Here is an 18612-nt window from a genome sequence, read left to right as displayed (position 1 = left end):
CATTACATTAGGGAAATTGCTTGCAAAAATGTATATATCAGGCAAGATTGCATACAAAAATGTGTGTATTAGAAGTCTGTGATTAAACATTGATAAGTGTTCATGAGGACTTAAAAAAAACCTAAGCTAATGCAGAAATATGGGAAACTGAATTAAAGATCGGAAAAATGAGTAATTGAGGAAACCCGAAATACATCCCTGCCTAAACTGAGCAGGAGAATTCATCCCCCAGTCTAGATCTGGGGACAGTTCTCCACAGGGATTTACCGTATTTTTCGCTCTATAACATGCACTCGACCATAACACGCACGTAGTTTTTAGAGGAGGAAAATCCGTAGGCATGCCACCCGTAGGCATTCCCTCCATAACACGCACAGACATTTCCCCTTACTTTTTAGGAGGAAAAAAGTGAGTGTTATGGTGCAAAAAATACGGTTCTTGGCCCTGGCAACATTGAACCAGAGATCAAAGGACATGGCAAGCTACTAAGGAGGGCTTGAGGCCATGCTGCACATATATATTCATATATAACTTTTAAATAAATACGTGATAGGTCCCTGCTCATAAAGTTCTATCTCTTACAATTTGCCCTTATGGAAAATAAGATGTACTTCTGAAGCGCGTTATCAAATTTTTAATGAAATAATAAAAAATTACTATTACAACCCTCTTCATGCTCTTGAATTTTTGTGCCCTATTTTTATCTTCCTTTAAAGTCTTGATTTTCATTCAAGTACTGTCTTCTGAATATGATAAAAGTGGCATGTTAGAGGATGCTTAAATCAGATGTATTTTCATACACATTAAAGATGTATTTTTCTGTGTGGAATATTACTGCATTCTAGTTATTGCTGCACTGCATACTTTTCAACTTACTCCAGTTTAGTAAAAGGAGCAAGTTACTGTGAGTCTTGTGGTGTTGTAAAGACTAATGAATGCTTTTGTGGACTTTGGTCTTTATCAGACCAAAGTTTTGGTTTTATCAGATACATGCAGTGTTATCCTGCGTTATATACACACAGCCTTGTGGGGAGGACTTGTAAGCAGTTAAGTCATAGGGAAATCATAGAATCCTAGAATTATAGAGGTGGAAGGCACCATGAAGGTCATCTAGCCCAATCCCTTGCAAGCTAGATCATACATTGATGGAATCTTTTGAGGAGATGGTGTTTATAAATGGTCCATGTTTCACAAGCATATAGTAAGGTTGGTAGTACAAAAGCTTTGTAAACAAGCATTTTGGTTCCCCTGTGAATGTCCCGGTCCTCAAACACTCTGCATTTCAATCGGGATAAAGTTGCATTCACAGAGCTCAGGCAATGCTGGATTGTGGCATCAATGTTGGCCCTTGTTGGCCCAGGTAGGCAGCTCCAAAAAATTATACATATCACTTGGGAAGACTAATGCCAGTGTACTGGAAGAAGCAAAGATCACCAGTGTTGAAGCAATGATTCTTCAACATCAACTCCGTTGGACTGGTCATGTTGTTCGGATGCCTGATTATTGTCTTCCAAACCAACTACTCTATTCCCAACTCAAGAATGGAAAGCAAAATACCGGTGGACAATGAAAGAGGTTTAAAGACTCTCTCAAGGCAAATCTAAAAAAAAAAGTAGTATAAACACTGACAATTGGGGAACACTGGCCTGCAAGCACCCCAATTGAAGAACATCCTTTACCAAAGGTGTCATGGACTTTGAAGACGCTCGAACTCAGGACAAAACATGTTAAGAGGAAGGCACGTTTAGAAAACCCTTACTTTGATCAGTTCCCACTCAAAAACCTGTGTCCCCACTGTGGAAGGACGTGTGGATCTAGAATTGGCCTCCACAGTCACTTACGGACTCAGTGTTAAGACCATGTTCATGGGAGACAATCTTATTTGGCAACAAGTGATCGCCAAAGAAGCAGAAGATCATACATGACAGATAACCATACAACCTCTGCTTAGAAGCCTCCAAGAAAGGAGGGTCCACCACCTCTCGGAATCTGCTCCACTGTTGAATTGCTCTTCCTATCAGACATGAAATTAAGAAAAACACAACACAGTGATAATTACCTAATTAACTATGTTAATTTTCAAAACAGCTGTTGCTAACACAGTAGTGTTATAACTTAATTACAGAATCATTGCCTGTGTTTTCATTTCTTTCTGACCTGTCTGTTTACGGTCCTGCCTCAAACCTTGTGTATTAATGAATGCACATTAATAAATGCTCACTGCTCGCATATCTGAAATACTGACAGTGTTTTCCATTTGTGACTTCTGAATACAGAAAACTGTAGAGGGCACATTGAAAAGGAACACCCCCCCCCCCCCAAAAAAAAAGAGGAGGAGAGGGAAAATGAAAATCACATTTCCCCCTCCCCCAACCATGAAACAAAAGGCAAGGTTTGGGGATCAGAGCTTTCTAATTAAGCAGAACTCTGCAGGTGTGCATTGAAAAGCAGCCTCTCCCCCCCCCCCCCGCCCAATGATGATGACAAGACTGGATCCATGGTGGATAAATGTTATTTTACAGAGATTATAAATGCAACAAACCATTTATTTTAATTAAGAAAATTTATATACCGCTTGATTGTAATAAAACCTCTAACCATAGCTCCAAGTTAGGTCAAAGAGATGAAAATGGAGAGCTGCAGTACTGTACATTGACTGCAGCCTTAGATCAAAATTGACTCCACTGTTTTTCTTTTGGAAAGGCACTTAGGCGTGAGTTGAAGGATAAAGAGCAAGCCATTTTGAATGCTGTAGACCAAGCACGAGTGTTCCTCGCTGATCAACCAATCGAAGGCCCCGAAGAACCAAGAAAAAATGTACACTCAAAGTCAGGTCAGTTTTTAAACCCAGCTTCTTTGTTGAATATGTGATTCCCCTGGTGAATATTCATTGTTCTCCAAAGAACTTTAAATGAATTGTGTGTGGTCTAGGGAACGCCACAATAGTACCATTTAAATAAAATAAATAAATAAATCCTGACAGTTGGAGAACATTATTATAGCTGGTGAATTGTCAAAGACAAGAGATTGGGCAGTTTTACAAGTGATACTGTCTGTTACTGTGTATATTGCTGTTACTGGTGCAATGCAGTTTGGTGTAACACTGCTGTAGAAACATGATATATAAGAAATAGTTTTCTGATTGTCATGACAGTTGCAAAATGTTTTGCCCAGAAGGTTCCTGATCAGGTATGATTATGTTACCTTGAGCACTGTTTTCTGTTTTAAGTTTTACTAGCCTTACGAATATGTTCTGTGCATATCAGGGATGGGGGGATGTGGCCCTTCAGATGTCTGAGACACAATTCCCATCAGCTTCAGCCAGTGGTCAAGGATGATGGGAGTTGCTATCTATCCAGATTCCCATCCTTGTTTTATAGCAGTACAACTATGCATATCAAACACAGAACCAGAGTGGAGATTCAGATACTCGCTCACATTGCATATTATACTTTCAAAATACATAATAAATTCGGTCTGTTTTTAGAGCACATTAACAGGAACAAAATGCATACTATGGTACACTGCTTTTAGTTCATGAAGTCTGCAATCCTAAACACACTTACAAGAGATTTATTTGCCAGAACGTAAAAAAATAATAATCTTATTTCATGACAGCTTTGTTGGCTTTTCCTGGCCTGCTTTTCTATTGTTCTATTAATTGGGAACAACTGGTGTTGTAAGAAACTATCTGTTGCATAAACACATTTTAATTTTATGCAATTGTACTGTGTGCACAACTTCGCCTTTCCTAGTTTCTTCCTCTTTGACTTTGGGTTTCCATTATGAATGCTTGCTGATTAAAACAAATGAACATTTTCCCCAGGCTAGTTCTTTGCCAGCCTTCTTTACTGGATCCTGTCCCCCAGCTGTTTTGAACAGTCAGATGGATACTATGCTACATTAGGTAGCTTTGATGAGATGTATAATATAGCTGATCTAAATTGGGAGAATTATTATGAAAAATATTTTCCAAGTTCAAATTTGTTCAGACCACTGCATTATGAGAAGATGGTAATCAGTAATATTCATTCAGTAGTTGAGTATATTAGGCTGGCGAGCACTGCTGTGGTAAATTGCCTCATTTAAAGACTAGCTGGGTTTTTAGTAGCTAATTAACACCTGGCTTCTTTCAACTTAATCATATTTATAAAAAAACACACCAAACAAATGATACAAGCACCAATTCCGAAAGCTTCAGAGCTTTCAGTTGTGCACATCATTAAGAAACCACATAACACCCCCCCCATCCTACCCTTGGGCATTTCCCATTTCCTTTGTTTTGGATTTGGGAGGGGAAATCCCTTTGATGCCAGTGCAACATTCTCCTCTGGGACAGTCTTTATTGGGAGAGGATGACCCCTTGATCCATGTGTGCCATATTTCTGATCCCGATTTCCAACTTCCCATTAATTAGAGAGAGTAAACATTAGACATGCTCAAGTCATACTGTTGGCCATGTTTGGCCATGTTTGGCCATGTTTGGCCCTTAGATAAATGTGAGCTGTGCAGTGATGCTAGTGGTTGACCCCACTGCAAGAGGCTGGGAACACTAGGGCCAGATCTACCATGCATATTTGAATTCAGGAGGAAGGGATGGTTGAAGAAGTAGCGGCTCAGCCATTCTTTTATCCCTGGGCCAACTATTGATAGCCTTTGGGTGAACATTTGGCTCTTTGGTGGTATAGGAACCACAGCAGTTTGGATCATTTCTGTGCTATCATTCTAACACAGTGCCAGTGCTCCCCCTTTCCGTCATGGAAACTGGGGCACTACTGGCAGGGCTATGGTCCACAGTATAGGTTCCTCTTACTTGACCCAAAGCTTGTCAGACTATTCCAGAATCACCAGTATAAAGTAAGAAGGGAAAGGACTGCAAACAGTGAGTTGTACCCAGAGATGTTCTAGCCAGAAATTCTGGCAGTGGAGCTGTCCTGTAAACAGTTGTGCAAAAGAACATGGCAAATATTGGAATTAATTTTACATGTAGATGAAATGTAGTTACTAATAGAGTCTCATAGGTAAAGGGACCCCTGACCATTAGGTCCAGTTGTGGCCGACTCTGGGGTTGTGGCGCTCATCTTGCTTTATTGGCTGAGGGAGCTGGCGTTTGTCTGCAGACAGCTTCCAGGTCATGTGGCCAGCATGACTAAGCTGCTTCTGGAGAACCAGAGCAGTGCATGGAAACGCCGTTTACCTTCCTGCCGGAGCGGTACCTATTTATCTACTTGCACTTTGACGTGCTTTCAAACTGCTAGGTTGTTAGGAGCAGGGACCAAGCAACAGGAGTGGAGATTCGAACCGCCGACCTTCTGATCGGCAAGTCCTAGGTTCTGTGGTTTAACCCACAGTGCCACCCGTGTCCCTAATAGAGTCTCATACTCATGAACTATTAGCATTGACTCCTTCAGAACTACTGGTTCATTATAAAGTACAAGGTTTTTAATTCAGAAGGGATGTCATAGACCAGGCACATTCATTGACCTCCCTAATCCTTGGAGTCTGATCACTAGTCCCACCCCCTCTCACCGCTGCTTTTTTTTTTTTTTACATCCAGACATGTAGGCATATTTCTAGGTATCTTGGGGTATCTGCACATATTCAATGCCTAGCTGGCATGGTCTTGTAATGCATATATCTTTCTTGCTACATGGAGGTGACTTTGAAAGCATATTTCCTGTCACCTTTTTGTTTTACCTAATAATGGCAGGATGCCACAAAAGTCCAAAGCTTGATTTGGCAAGAGCTTTGAACAAACCAAAAACTTTAATGAAGTGAAAAAGAGAGAGATTTTAGAAGCAAACTGGTGAATACTGGTGAGATCCCTTGGTAATATCAAGTAATTATGCAGTTGCAAATGTTACTTTGATAGATCTGTCATTCTAAATTAAGCATTCACCATCTGTTCTGCCTTTTAATTGCAAAGGCAAAAAGTGCAATAAATCATAGTTATAAAAGAAATACTTGTTGCAAGTGATTTACACGAATGCACTTTATTTATTAGGCAACATGACATGGCTACATATTGCAGGCTTAAAGAACAGAGGTGGAAGCCATCATTAGCCAGGTGTTGATACTGCGCATGTGATCTGCAAAGGCAAAGTTTATTGTGGTGATGACAAAGGCACACAAACGGTTTCAGCCAATTATGATTTTAACAGTCCCCCTTAAACTCTGTATGATACTCTGAACATGCCCAGGTAAATATTTTTTGGTCTGATGAATTGGTTAAGAAAAAACACAGAGAATGCAAGTCCTATTTACTTGTGACATTTCATTTTCTGTAGAAAAGTTAGCGTGGAAATAACTTTACTGCCTTCAAAGGAAATAAAGCCAAAGTATTATACAACTAGAGTAACAATTAAGAGTTGCTATTGGGTTACCACTTATGGTTTGCTTGGAGCAAGACAAACCCAGTAGTCATGGTTTGGATGCAACACTCCTGCATGGCAGCAGGAGAACAAGGGGACAAGCAAAGTGACTCCATTTTTTACTGTCACACACCCACATTCACATTTTGCTAGGGGTTGGCTTAGCATTGCAGCTATGTCTGATACCTTCTGCCATGGCCATTAAGCACAAGTAAGTGCAGGTAAAAGGGACAAGGATTTTAATGCCACACGTTTGTGGGAAAGGATAGTGTGTAAAGCAACTGAGTCAGCACAGAGTAGCCTAGTTTATGTAACAATGTTTATTTTAGGGTGTCTATCTAGTGAGGTCTGCTATAGACAAACCAAACTCGTTAAGCCCAACCTTGAAACTGTATCCATGCTTGCCTGTTGTCTAACCCACCCCCCTTTCTCTCAGCCATTCTTTTTCTTTTTTAATGGCTGCCATTAAAATTACTTTCCCTAAAACTAGACTTGTCATTTTGGAAGCCCCACTGTAACTCATGTTGACCAGAGGCTTAATAAACCTTTTATAACTATGTTAACTTTAAATAATGTTGTTGCAACTGGAGCAGAAAGTTTAACTTGTTTTCCTTTCCTTTAAGCTAGTAGAATAATTCAGGGAGCTTTCATACTCCCCGAGTATCTGCTGAAGTAGAGGTAGTATAATACTTTGAAGCCAAACTTCACACCTCTTCCCTCCTTGTGTCATGCCTTTTTAATTTGTAAGCCTGATGGAAGGGCCCGTCTCTCATTTTTATTGTTTAACTGATGTGACTGGAAAGGCAATTATTGTCTGAAAAGCAGGATAAACTACAGTAAATAAATGCATTAGATAAATAAGTAGAAAATGGCAGCAATCAGTGTGCAGTGGTTTTTGCCAAAGGTGTTGTGTGTTATCACACCAGCTTCTTACATGGCAGGCTGACAAAAAGTTGGTGCAAAGAAAGCTGTCACTACTAACAAACTTCTCATTAGTACTTTTACTTTGTGCAGTCAATGTAACTATGAATGTGGCTTCAGCTTTCCTGGAATTGGTAGGTTGCTCATTAAAACATGTTGGTATAGCAGAATGCCAAGCATATTTATGTGTAAGATACAGTCATATCTTGAGTGAATAGATTGCATGCATCTTTATAGCTCATAAAAGTACATTTGTCAGCCTTCAGCTCTGCAGTAAATGTCTTTTTAAAAATCAAGTTTACAAGCAATTCTAAGGCTCTCTTCTAAAATGAAAAGGAAGGCATGAATGTAATACATTCGGGACCTGAATTTATCCAATATGAAAGTGCACTTGCCATTACACAGCAACTCTGAATTAAAATTGCCCTTCAAGTGCCCTAACAATCTGTAGAATCTTGTTTTTAATTAACGTGCAGTGGAAACTAACAGTGGATAAGAAACTTAATTTCTGGTTCCACATCTGGTGCCAGTCTTCCTTTTCCACACTGCCGCTTGTGATTCTTGTTTGGTTCTTCCTTTCAGACTGTTCCCCCAGCCCCATGTCCTCAACCGATATCCAAAGCAACAGTTTAATATGTCGATAAACAAGAAGACATTAATATTTACAACAACAACATAGAAAATACCCTGCTGGATGAGACCAATGAAGGCCTCTCTAGTCCAGTGGCCAATCAGATACTTCTGGGAAGCCACAAACAAACATGGTTGCTTTCTAGCAAGTGGAATTTAGGGGTGTACTGCCTCAGCTATAGTTTTCTGGTGTTTAGTTGCAATCACACGTGGGTATTTTTGTAAATTACTGGGCTGTGTTAATATCACAGATGGTATGTCCTGTTGGAGGGATCTGCCTGCATCATTAAAGCCATTCTTTTCTTACTGGTGACATATAAGCAACTTACTGTACTTCATTAAGTATTATATTAACACTGTCACAAGACATTACACACTACTCTTAGGTCCCCATATACTTGCTTTTCTCTTGTTACCTGTTCAGCTTCCCTGGACTGCAAATGTAGTTGAGTTTTGATTCTGTATTTGTCTGGCATTTGAACATTGCTTGTTTCTAAAAAATACCTTACAGAAGAACAGTCTTCTGGATCAGGCCAGTGACCCATCTATTCCAGCATCCTGTTCTTACAGTGGCCAATCTGATGCTGTGGGAAGCCTGAAATTCAGAGACATACGGCACATTTTTACTACTTAATTGGATCTTGTCTTGAGGACCACCTGCAAACACACTGGGTCTCACAGAACAGAGGATGCGAGTGGCAAACCAAAGCGTAATAATCAGCATTAATAGGCACCTTGTTAAAAGCATACTGTGCATTTGTGTAGAACAGTAGATCCTTTCAATTCCATGTCATTCTGATTCTTTGAAATGCCTTCTGTTACAGAGCTGACCCCCGAAGAGAAAGCACAGAAGATTGCCAAAGCTATGCGTAAGCAGTCTGCAGAAGTGAAAGAGAAGTGGGAAAGCCTAAATACCTGTGCCAGCAGTTGGCAGAAGCAAGTGGACAAAGCGCTGGAGAAACTGAAGGACTTGCAGTGTTCTATGGATGACCTAGATGCTGACCTGAGAGAGGCAGAAAATGTGCTAAATGGTTGGAAACCCGTTGGAGATATACTGATGGATTCATTACAGGATCACATTGATAAAACAACAGTAAGCACAAATGTATTCTTCAGTGTAATGCATTTTGAACAAATGCCTATGTGTGAATGAAATTTAGTCTCTAACAATGCATCCAGCTATTGCTATGCTCTGAATGAATGTTCCAAGATAGCAAAATATGTACAAATATCTCTTTTGTGTACTTTATCAGGGAACACATGCTTTATTTGCTTATTGACTCCAGTTATATAATGTTCTAAATTCAAAAATCCTAGAGAAGTTCATAAATCACATTTTCAAATCACAAAGCAAAATAAAACCATGAAATCATCTTGAACCTAAAAACAACAGCAAGTAAACAATTCCATAGATTGTTCTACTAATCAAATTTTCATGAGCCTAATTGGCAACAAATCCAGAAAGTCCCAAAGACTAGAGCAAAAAGGCATGTCTTCTGTGGCTGATAAAATTGGAGTTGAGGGCCACAACCAAGAAGACCCTCAACCAGGTCACTACTCCTTGGGCCACTACTCCCAGCACCACGAATCTCAAAAGGTCCCTCCAGTGATCTCAGGGGTCAGACTGGCACACTGAACCCTACCAAGTATTTTGGCCTTGAGGATTTACGGCTTTAAAAGTCAATGACAGGACCTTGAATTGGGCTTGGAAGCAAAGAGAGAGTGAGTGCAGATCATGGGGAATCATACATTCTGCAGCTGTTGCAACTAGCAAACCATTTTCAAGGTTCAAAGGTACAAAACAGAGTGCATTGTAGTAATCCAGACATAAGGTTACCAGGTTGTAGATCAGTCTAGGAAGGCTACCTCAATTCAGGAATGATCGTACCTGGTGAATTAGCCATAGTAAAAATAGGCACTCCTAACCACTGAGGCCACTTGAACATCCAGTTACAAAGATGGCTGCAGAAGTACACCCCCAACACATTTCATTTCATTTCATTTTAGTGAAGTAGCAGCACTGTGGTGGGAAGATGGTATAGATTGGGTGGCTGGGAAGATTAACATGATCAGAGGGAGGCACAAATAACTTATGAAGAGCAAAAATCCTACATGTTTATATTTTTAAACTCTCATTTTGAAGGGAAAATGTGGTATAAAAGTGCAGTAATAATTTTCCCAAACTGGAAAATCCTTATGGCTAGCCTGCCATGAAACAAAATAAATCTGCTCCTGTTAATGTTTTTTGAACTCCCAATATGTTCCACGATGCAAGCTTAGGTGTTCATAAATCATACTGCAGCAACTCTACAAATCCTAGGCTATAAAAAGCCTAAGGCACAAAATCTAAGGAAATGGTTCTGAAGTCAGTGGGTATTTTAGTACTGGACTTAGAGGCTTATTGTCTGTCAATTCATGGATGATCTAAAAAAAAAAGATAAATCGCACTACGTATCCTAGCATCACACACACAACACCCTCTTCGTGTTTCTTTCAAATAATGATTAAGCAAAATTCACTGGAACTTTATTTATATCCCCACAGAACATAATCAAACTTGATTTATATTTTCTGTTCTGTTGTTTTAAGCATAATATGCCCACCCTTTCCCCATTCCCATTTTAATAGAAACCAATCAGTTTGCAAAAGCTTCGTTTTGTGAATACCACTTTCTGCCTTTAAGAGGTAATTAGTTTCTTCTTAACTGCATTTGTATAAAGGAAGGTAAGGATAAGCTTATTGTGTTTTCATTATGTCAGCCTATTAGCAAACCCAAACAAAAATGAATGATATAATTGACTGACTAGTAGCAGTGAGAAGTCAGAAACTTTTGCTGATTAGTTGGAAATATTAAAGGCCCTGGCTGATGAGCATATTGCTTAATTTTCATGATTTACTGAGGTAATGTGCAGTTCACCAAGCCAGCAAGGGCCCCATATGAACTGAAATGCAGTGAAATCTGATGCTTATTGCTGAATTTGAATAAATAGTACGTGCTTGAGGGTGCTTCATGTGCTGTCTGACTCTGGTCTTTTAGCATGTTTTGTTGAGAGTACATACATGTTTCCTGTTCTAGGCCTTCAGAGAAGAAATTGCACCAATCAACTTGAAAGTTAAAGCAGTTAATGATTTATCCAGTCAATTCTCTCCACTTGACCTTCATCCATCCTTAAAGATATCGCGACAGCTGGATGATCTCAATATGCGCTGGAAACTTTTACAGGTATTCTGTTCTTCTCTTCAATGGATTAAGAGTGAGAGGGTGTCCCTTTATTATTCTTATTCTCTATTGCAGTACAATTTATCATTAATCTTGACTGCTTTAGTAACAAATTGCAATGAAAGAGTCTCTTCTTTTCTCTCATGAGTGATAGCTTCTCTGTTCTGCTGATATCAGCAGTTCAGTGCAGGGAGGGGATGGAATTAATATCCAAAGACACGTGTACATATTTTGGGCTTGTATATCCATTAATCATGGCTATTAACAACTTTTGAAAGTTTGTGTGTATATAAGTAATTCTTCCGTTGTACCAGAATCAGTTTAGTCCTGCTGGCCACATGACCCGGAAAGCTGTTTGGACAAACGTCAGTTCCTATCAATTTCACTTTATACATTTGTGAGTTGCATTTGTGGTCTCACCACAAATGTAGCTGTCACCACAACCCTTTGCCCAAACAATAGGCTTCCCCTTATAAACAGCTATCATTCTTATGGTTGCTCTTCATGGGCAGAGCTAACTGGCTCTACCCTTCAGTTCCTCAACAGGCTGCTATTCTCCAGGTTCAGCAGCAGGCAAGGAAAAGAAGGGTGTGGCATCCTAAAGTTGGTATTTTATAGCTACAGAACTTGTAGTGAAGCAGTCGGGAAAATGGACCTCAAATTTGGGGCAGGTTCTAGGCATATTCTGGAAGCAGCATAAGGTGGGTATAGTACAACCTGAGGACATTTACAGATCATGCTAAACATATTTCACATGCTCATATATCTCCCAGAGGGCAATGATGTCACCATTCCCATGCTACCCTGGAGACCTAGGAACATATGAGGCAGTGTGCAATGTGTTCTATCTAGCCTAGTAAAGAAGTGTTGTTTTTTTCTCCTTTTGCAATGCTAGATGGCTTAGCAAGGTCTCGATTGGCCTGGGGGGCAGTCATTCCACATTGCACTATTGATTTCAGACTTCGAATGGATTCATTTCTGCCTTTGAATGTTCCAGAAAACCAAAAAGCTTCCAATAAATTCCTATTGCCTTAATTGTCTGAAACTGTTGTGGAAGAACATCTAGTGGGAATTTCATATTAAAAGAAAATTAGTCTTCTGTACTTCATTCAAACTTGTAGCAAGAGTTTTGTGTATTTCTATTTGCTTCCTTTTCTGCATCGAGACCCTATTTCAACCTGAGAAGAAGAAAAAGTTGGAAGTGTGAAATGTTTGAAAGTGGAGAAAAATGCCCCCCTATCTTTGACATCTGCGACCTGCTGAGTTTAGATGTAGTCTGCTGAGAAACAGTGTGTCCTGTGAGATGAAATTATTAACATTTCTGATGCATCTCTGTTTCTTGCAATGTAATTTGTGTTTGGAATGCTTTTTATGCCTTACGGAGATTTGACTAAGCAGTCAGATTCCTGCTGGATGTGCAAGTGCAGTTTAATTAGTAAACCAGGAGGATATCTGCCCATCCTGTCAACCAGCAAAACAGCATGCTCCAAAGTGGTTCCTTGTAAAGGCAGCTGTAAGATCAATAGAATCAAAATTAGGCCTGCTGACTACAGATATTTAGACAAGAGAAGAGGAGAGAGAAGCAAAAAATTTCAGTGGAGACAGTATTAGTCACTGTGAAAATCTTATTTATTGATTTGCATTGCTTACAGAAAGATCATTATTCATTTGTATTTAAACATTAAAAACAAGAGAACAGATGCAAATGGGCAGAGTAAACACATCTGCAGTACATTAAAGTCTATTTGCTAAAACTGTTTGTAAACCATTGTTTGCAATGCTGGCTGTTAAGAATGTATGATCACTTGAAATTAATGGTTTTCCTTGTATATGTTTGTACATGCAGATATCTGTAGAGGATCGCCTTAAACTGCTACAGGAAGCACACTGGAACTGTGGACCCACATCTCAAAATTTTCTGTCCAGTAAGTGTTAGTAAAAGAAGCTGCTTGATAGTGTGTTCTTATACTGGAGGATGTAAAAGGAGATTGAGGGACATTCCAGGAGTATATAAATGTGGTACTTGGCAGTTCAAAGATCTCTTATTTTCACCTGAACAGTGAAGTCATTTGTGTATATGACCTCAAGGCTGCTATTCATACAAAGTTCAAAAAGTAGTGTCTAAGCAGGATTGGATTCCTAGATAGGTACAATGCAAGTTTACACACAAATTTAGATATTTGGAAGGGGTGGAGGAAGTAGCTTTCATCATTTTTCAGCAATTAAACCTATCTACAGCATCTGGAATCCAGCATTTCTAATAACTTGACAAGAGAAAAATACAGAACAAATAGATGGCTTGCCATTGAGCATTCTCTGGGGCAAAGATATTAGAGAACAGCAGCTCTGATTGCCTCATTTTAATAAGGATAATGTAGAGATAGACAAGGGAAACCAAAGTGGTTGATGGTCTGCAGAAACTCCCTTACGAGGAAAAGGACATTCTAGCTTAGTATTAGTTTAGAAAAAAAATCAAGTAAGGAGAGTGGGGGCATGATAGTAGTGTATAAAATTATACACGGGAAAACACTGTTAGAGAAAAGTGCTTCTCCCTCTCCCATAATACTAGAATCCAGAGTCATCCAGAGAGACTGAATGTTGTAAGATTCAGAACATACTGAACAAAGTACTTCTTCACACAGTACATAGTTAACCTATGATATTTGCTACCACCAAATAGTAGTAATGACCACCAACTTGAATGGCTTTCAAAGGTGGTTAGACAAATCTATAAAGGATAAAGCCATCAATGGCTGCTGCTGCTGATGGCTATGTATCACCTTGAGTATCAGAGGTGGTATGCCTCTGAGTTGCTGCTGCAACTGTCCGTGCTGACCACTGAAAAAGCTGTTGTAGCTTTGGATGGGTGGAATAGAAAGTAGAGCTTCGTTCTAGGTGTGGTATTCCCAGAACTCTGTCTAGAAGGTAGAGGTGGATCTTCACTCCCAGGTCCTGGAATTCATATTCAGTGCTTTCTTATGACTGAGCTTAATTGTAAAACTTAACTATAAATTATTTATTTTTGTCATAATTGCCCCATTTCTTTTCTTTTCTACAGCCTCTGTTCAGCTACCATGGCAGAGATCAGTTTCACATAACAAAGTTCCATACTACATCAAGTAAGTTGGCCTTTGCTCCTGCTATAATTGTCTTAGAGGAAAATTCACAGGATCTTTGAAAGCTCCATTAATCCTCAGCTGCCTTTCCTCAAGCTGGGGGGATCATGTAGAAATGCTGCCATGATTAGTCTCACTAGCTGAATTTGTATATGTGTTTTGACAGGCTTTGTCTTCCTTTTCAGTATCAGTGCTTAACATGAATAGAAAACAATACTGCAGTCTTACTTACTTTGTTCCATGGATATTTATATTATACACTTACTTGGTCACATCAGAAGTGCCATTACGTAAAGGGTACCATCAGTGCATGATATTAGAAATGTGTTTTTGAAATTTGCTGTGCCTGAATTCAGGGTTTAAATTATAAAATCAAATTTCCAGGGTAAGCTGTCTATTTAAGGATATTTGAAAGTCTCCTTTTAATTAAACTTTGAGATATGTCATTTGTATTTCCTGTCAAGCTGCGAATACTGAATGAACCCTTACCATCCTATGTGTGGATTTCCATCCCTTTGGCAATTAAAATATATACACTCCCACACATTTTATGTAGAGTTACTCAGTTTAAAATAGTATGAAGTCTGTTACATACTATTCCAAAGAAGCTGTTATACTACCATATCATAAACCGCTACATTCCATGCTTTTGTTGTTTCTGAAGGCATCAGAAGGAATATATCCGGGTCCTTTCCAGTCTTGGTTCATGCCTAGTCATGGGACTACATCAGTCTTGATTGATATGAAAGATGATTTTTTTGGAAATAATTGGGGGAGTGTGAGCCCATTGATTCTCCTTGAGTTTTCAGTGGAGACTGGCATGTTAGGACAAATGGAACATTTCCCTACCAATCTCAGTCTGCATTCTGCCAGTCCACACCTTACAACAGCCACTGATTGTCAGCTTCCCACTTAGTCTCAGTGGGAGTGCAGCAAGGAGGAGGATAGGGACAAAACCAGAATTAGTTGGCTCTGCTTGCCATTGGCTCTTGCTGCACCTACAGTTCTGCCTTACCAGTCCCCATGAGTGCCAGACCTCAGTGCATTTGTAGTTAATCAATGCAATTTAATAGATGAAGTTGCTTTTGAAATATCATTTCCCCCATATACCACCTGGTTGCCAGTTTGCAACTTACTTATGCCCCAAAGTGCAAGACCACTTCTAGATTGATTTGCAAATGAAAGTACCATCATCCCTTGCTATGTTTGTTGCTCATGTTTGTCAGATCCTTTATATACAACAGGGAGAGTTGACAAACCATGAAAGTGTTTTCATTTACCCTTTCTTCTCCTAGGAAGCTAGAAAGTTTAGTTTTTATATTGTGCCTGTATCCTTTTTTTCTGAGCTAGCCTAGAGGGCAGAGGAGAAATAACAATGCCATCAATAATATATTTAATCAAACGGATTAGTCTTTATTACAAGCCCGATTCAGCAAGGGTGCAGTGATTATCTTTTTTGCTTGCAGGGCAGAGCTGGGTTGAAAATTAGCCACTACTTTATTAAACATATATCAGTATCCAGGAAAGCATCCCTTTAGGGTCAGGGCTGCTACAGCCTAAACAACAGGATTGTACAAAGCAAAGTGGCTCCAGGCAGACATACATGTATCTTGTATGTACAAGATACCCCAGGCTGCATTCCGCCCTCCTGGCTTTCTCCACCTGTAATTTCAGGCTTATCTTGGATGTTTTTGAACCATGTGCTCTAGCATAGCAATCTTGAGTTCAGTAATTATAACACAAAGAATGGCAGACTGCTAATAAATTGATTCCATTTGATCCCACTGCAAAAACAGGTAATTCAAAACTCTAAATTGGGGGGGGGGGAGAGACTTGAGTAAGGAGAATTTTATAAGACTTCTCTAGCCTTAAACTTCCACTTGGGGGTATTGTTTTCATCCTTCAGTTGTCAAATAATTCCAGGCTCAAAAAGTCCCTGGTGCAGAAGAACCTTGAAGTTTGCAGGTGAGCCCTGCCCATTAACCAGAGTGTTGACAGTTGTTGACACTATGCATATCCACTTCCAAGGCAAACCACTGGTAAACAGAGAACAGGCCAGTTGAAAGAGAACCTGTGGAAGTGTTGTGATAAAGATGAAAAAAATGGCCAAAGGTCAATGAAGGAAACAAATGCAAATTTGTTCCCAGCTCCATCATGTGGATACAGCTTAGCACTCAATGTGTTCTGTAAATTCATGAGTGAGCAAACAATGTTCAGATAAAGGGCAAGAGTGTCAGATTATTTTTTGACAGGAATTGTGAGCCCACACTCTCATATTTATGACTTGCACCACTGAGGTGGTGATTCCTCAGGTCTTGCTTAGCCTGCTTCCACCCCTTCGTGCTGCAATATTGATGCAGAGTGGGCTGTATTAGCTGTGCAGACTATGGAGAGGCCAAGCCATTGTCCATTTTTCATAACCAATACACAACTCGCTTTACCATGCGGCCTGGGCAGAAACGAGCCCATGCTTAATAGCAGGAGCAGTGGATATCTGCAATGTTAGCTCTGGGGATGATGTACAGATTAGTTTGTTACTCAATTATCTGAATGATTTTTCCAAAGTGCACCTTGGGCTGATCTCTAGAGGGCAGCTTAGAGGTGATCTAAGTATAACTTCAGCTAGACGATAAATGTGGCTGCCCTGGAGGACAGTCTGTGCTATCTTGTTTTCACCTCAACCTAAAACATTTTAAAAAATTGTTTTAGGGTGACTAGGAGGTATTTTAAGAAACAATTATGCTATATATATACTATTAACAACTCTGTTGTCACACAAATCCATAGGACTAAAACCTTGCAGCCAAAAATGGGAGGTTAGTTCGAATAAATACTGTATGTGAAATTCAGACTCACTGTCACTACCTACTGTTTCTTGGGCTTCATTTGCCAGTTCACAGTACTATAGCAGAAGCTATTCTTGGCTGAATTTCCCAATAAGAGTCTAGGCATGGCAACTTAAGGCCTCATGGCTCCCATTTCTTCCAGTCACTTTCTGGCTCTCCCCCTATCCTTCCTTGGCTCTTCCTTTATTCTGTCCCAGTTCTTCATTACACTCGGTTCCCTCAGGTACTTCCTTCCCAGTCCTCTTCTTGTTGTTACTATTGATTTATTTACTGTTTACTTGCCCAAATGGCTTCTAAGTATAAAACCAACTATCAAAAGATATCCATGCATAATTAAAATGTTCAATAAAACAATTTCATTAAACATTAAAAAACCCACAATTAAAATGTACAATAAAGCAAGCCCATTAAAATAGCAATTAAAACAATTAGATCAGAGGTTCAAGTCAGAAGAACAGAGGAATGCTTGCATTTTCAAGAGCTAGTGAAATGCCAATAGTTTATCATTTCCCCGCTCTTCCTTTTTTTCTTATTAACTGTCCCATAGAAAAAGGTTTTAAGGTCAATCTGGACATGACATTACAGTGGTGCCTCGCAAGACGAAATTAATCCGTTCTGTGAGGCTCTTCGTATAGCAGTTTTTTCGTCTTGCGAAGCAAGCCCATTGACAGCTTAGCGGATTAGCGCTATTAGCGGTTTAGCAGCTTTTAGCGATCAGCTGTTAAGCGGCTTATCAGCGGATCAGCTGATAAGCGGCTTAACGGCTTGGGAAAAAGGGGGGGAAACCCGCAGGAACTCACAAGACATTTTCGTCTTGCGAAGCAAGCCCATAGGGAAATTCGTTTTGCGAAGTGCCTCCAAAACGGAAAACCCTTTCGTCTAGTGGGTTTTCCGTCTTGCGAGGCGTTCGTCTTGCGGGGCACCACTGTAATTGCATGGATACAATCAGTGTATGCTCTCTTTGTTATGTAAATTGCAGGCATGAGGTAGCATGAATAGCCTTTGGGCCACCTGTGATGGTATAGGAAGCTGCATTTTCTTCCTTCTCAATGTTTACAGCAGAGGTGGGAATAGCTGTTTCAAAGAGTGCTTTTGCAAACAGCTTCCATTCTCCTTTTCAGCCTCCAGGTGCTCAAACGGGAGTGTAGGGTTGTCTTGAAGCACTTTGCAGAAGCACTATTTGACACAGCACCACACTTCCCCTCTACGTGGGTGGGTTACATGGGGCAGGAGGCTTCTTTCTTCTTTCTTCAGCACCACTGCCCACCTTCTAAAAGGAGAAGTGCAGAGCTGATTCAGAGAGTGCTTTTCAAAGGGCTTGAAGACAGTTCTTGCTCATTGGGGCAACAGGATTAAACTCCTCCCAGCAGTTGAGGTCACCAATGAAGTCAGCTGAACGGTGAGGTTCTGGGGAAAGAACCTTTCTGGCAATTTAGCACTGGTCAATGTGGAATTACTTGCTTATTGCAAGCAATTCAACAGATAGATCAATTGCACAGTATCTAGCA

At 39.9% G+C, this 18612-nt stretch overlaps 1 protein-coding gene across 4 annotated transcripts in view; it reads left to right on the top strand.

Moving 5' to 3' along the window:
* Positions 1 to 18612, top strand: part of UTRN (utrophin) — a gene marked incomplete at its 3' end in the record, with an annotated part of 328497 nt that overhangs the window by 245542 nt on the left and 64343 nt on the right. For all 4 annotated transcript variants that reach the window (XM_079970879.1, XM_079970880.1, XM_079970882.1 and 1 more), the window contains 5 exons: positions 2704 to 2833; positions 8747 to 9015; positions 10999 to 11145; positions 12989 to 13067; positions 14201 to 14261. In XM_079970879.1, the coding sequence (XP_079827005.1) occupies positions 2704 to 2833; positions 8747 to 9015; positions 10999 to 11145; positions 12989 to 13067; positions 14201 to 14261 (686 nt within the window). The remainder of the gene's footprint in view (positions 1 to 2703; positions 2834 to 8746; positions 9016 to 10998; positions 11146 to 12988; positions 13068 to 14200; positions 14262 to 18612) is intronic.

Source organism: Podarcis cretensis (genome assembly GCF_951804945.1).
Source record: "Podarcis cretensis genome assembly, chromosome: 3".
Classification (NCBI taxonomy): domain Eukaryota; kingdom Metazoa; phylum Chordata; class Lepidosauria; order Squamata; family Lacertidae; genus Podarcis; species Podarcis cretensis.
Note: the sequence above shows the minus strand (reverse complement) of the source record. Positions and strands in the feature narration are given on the sequence as shown.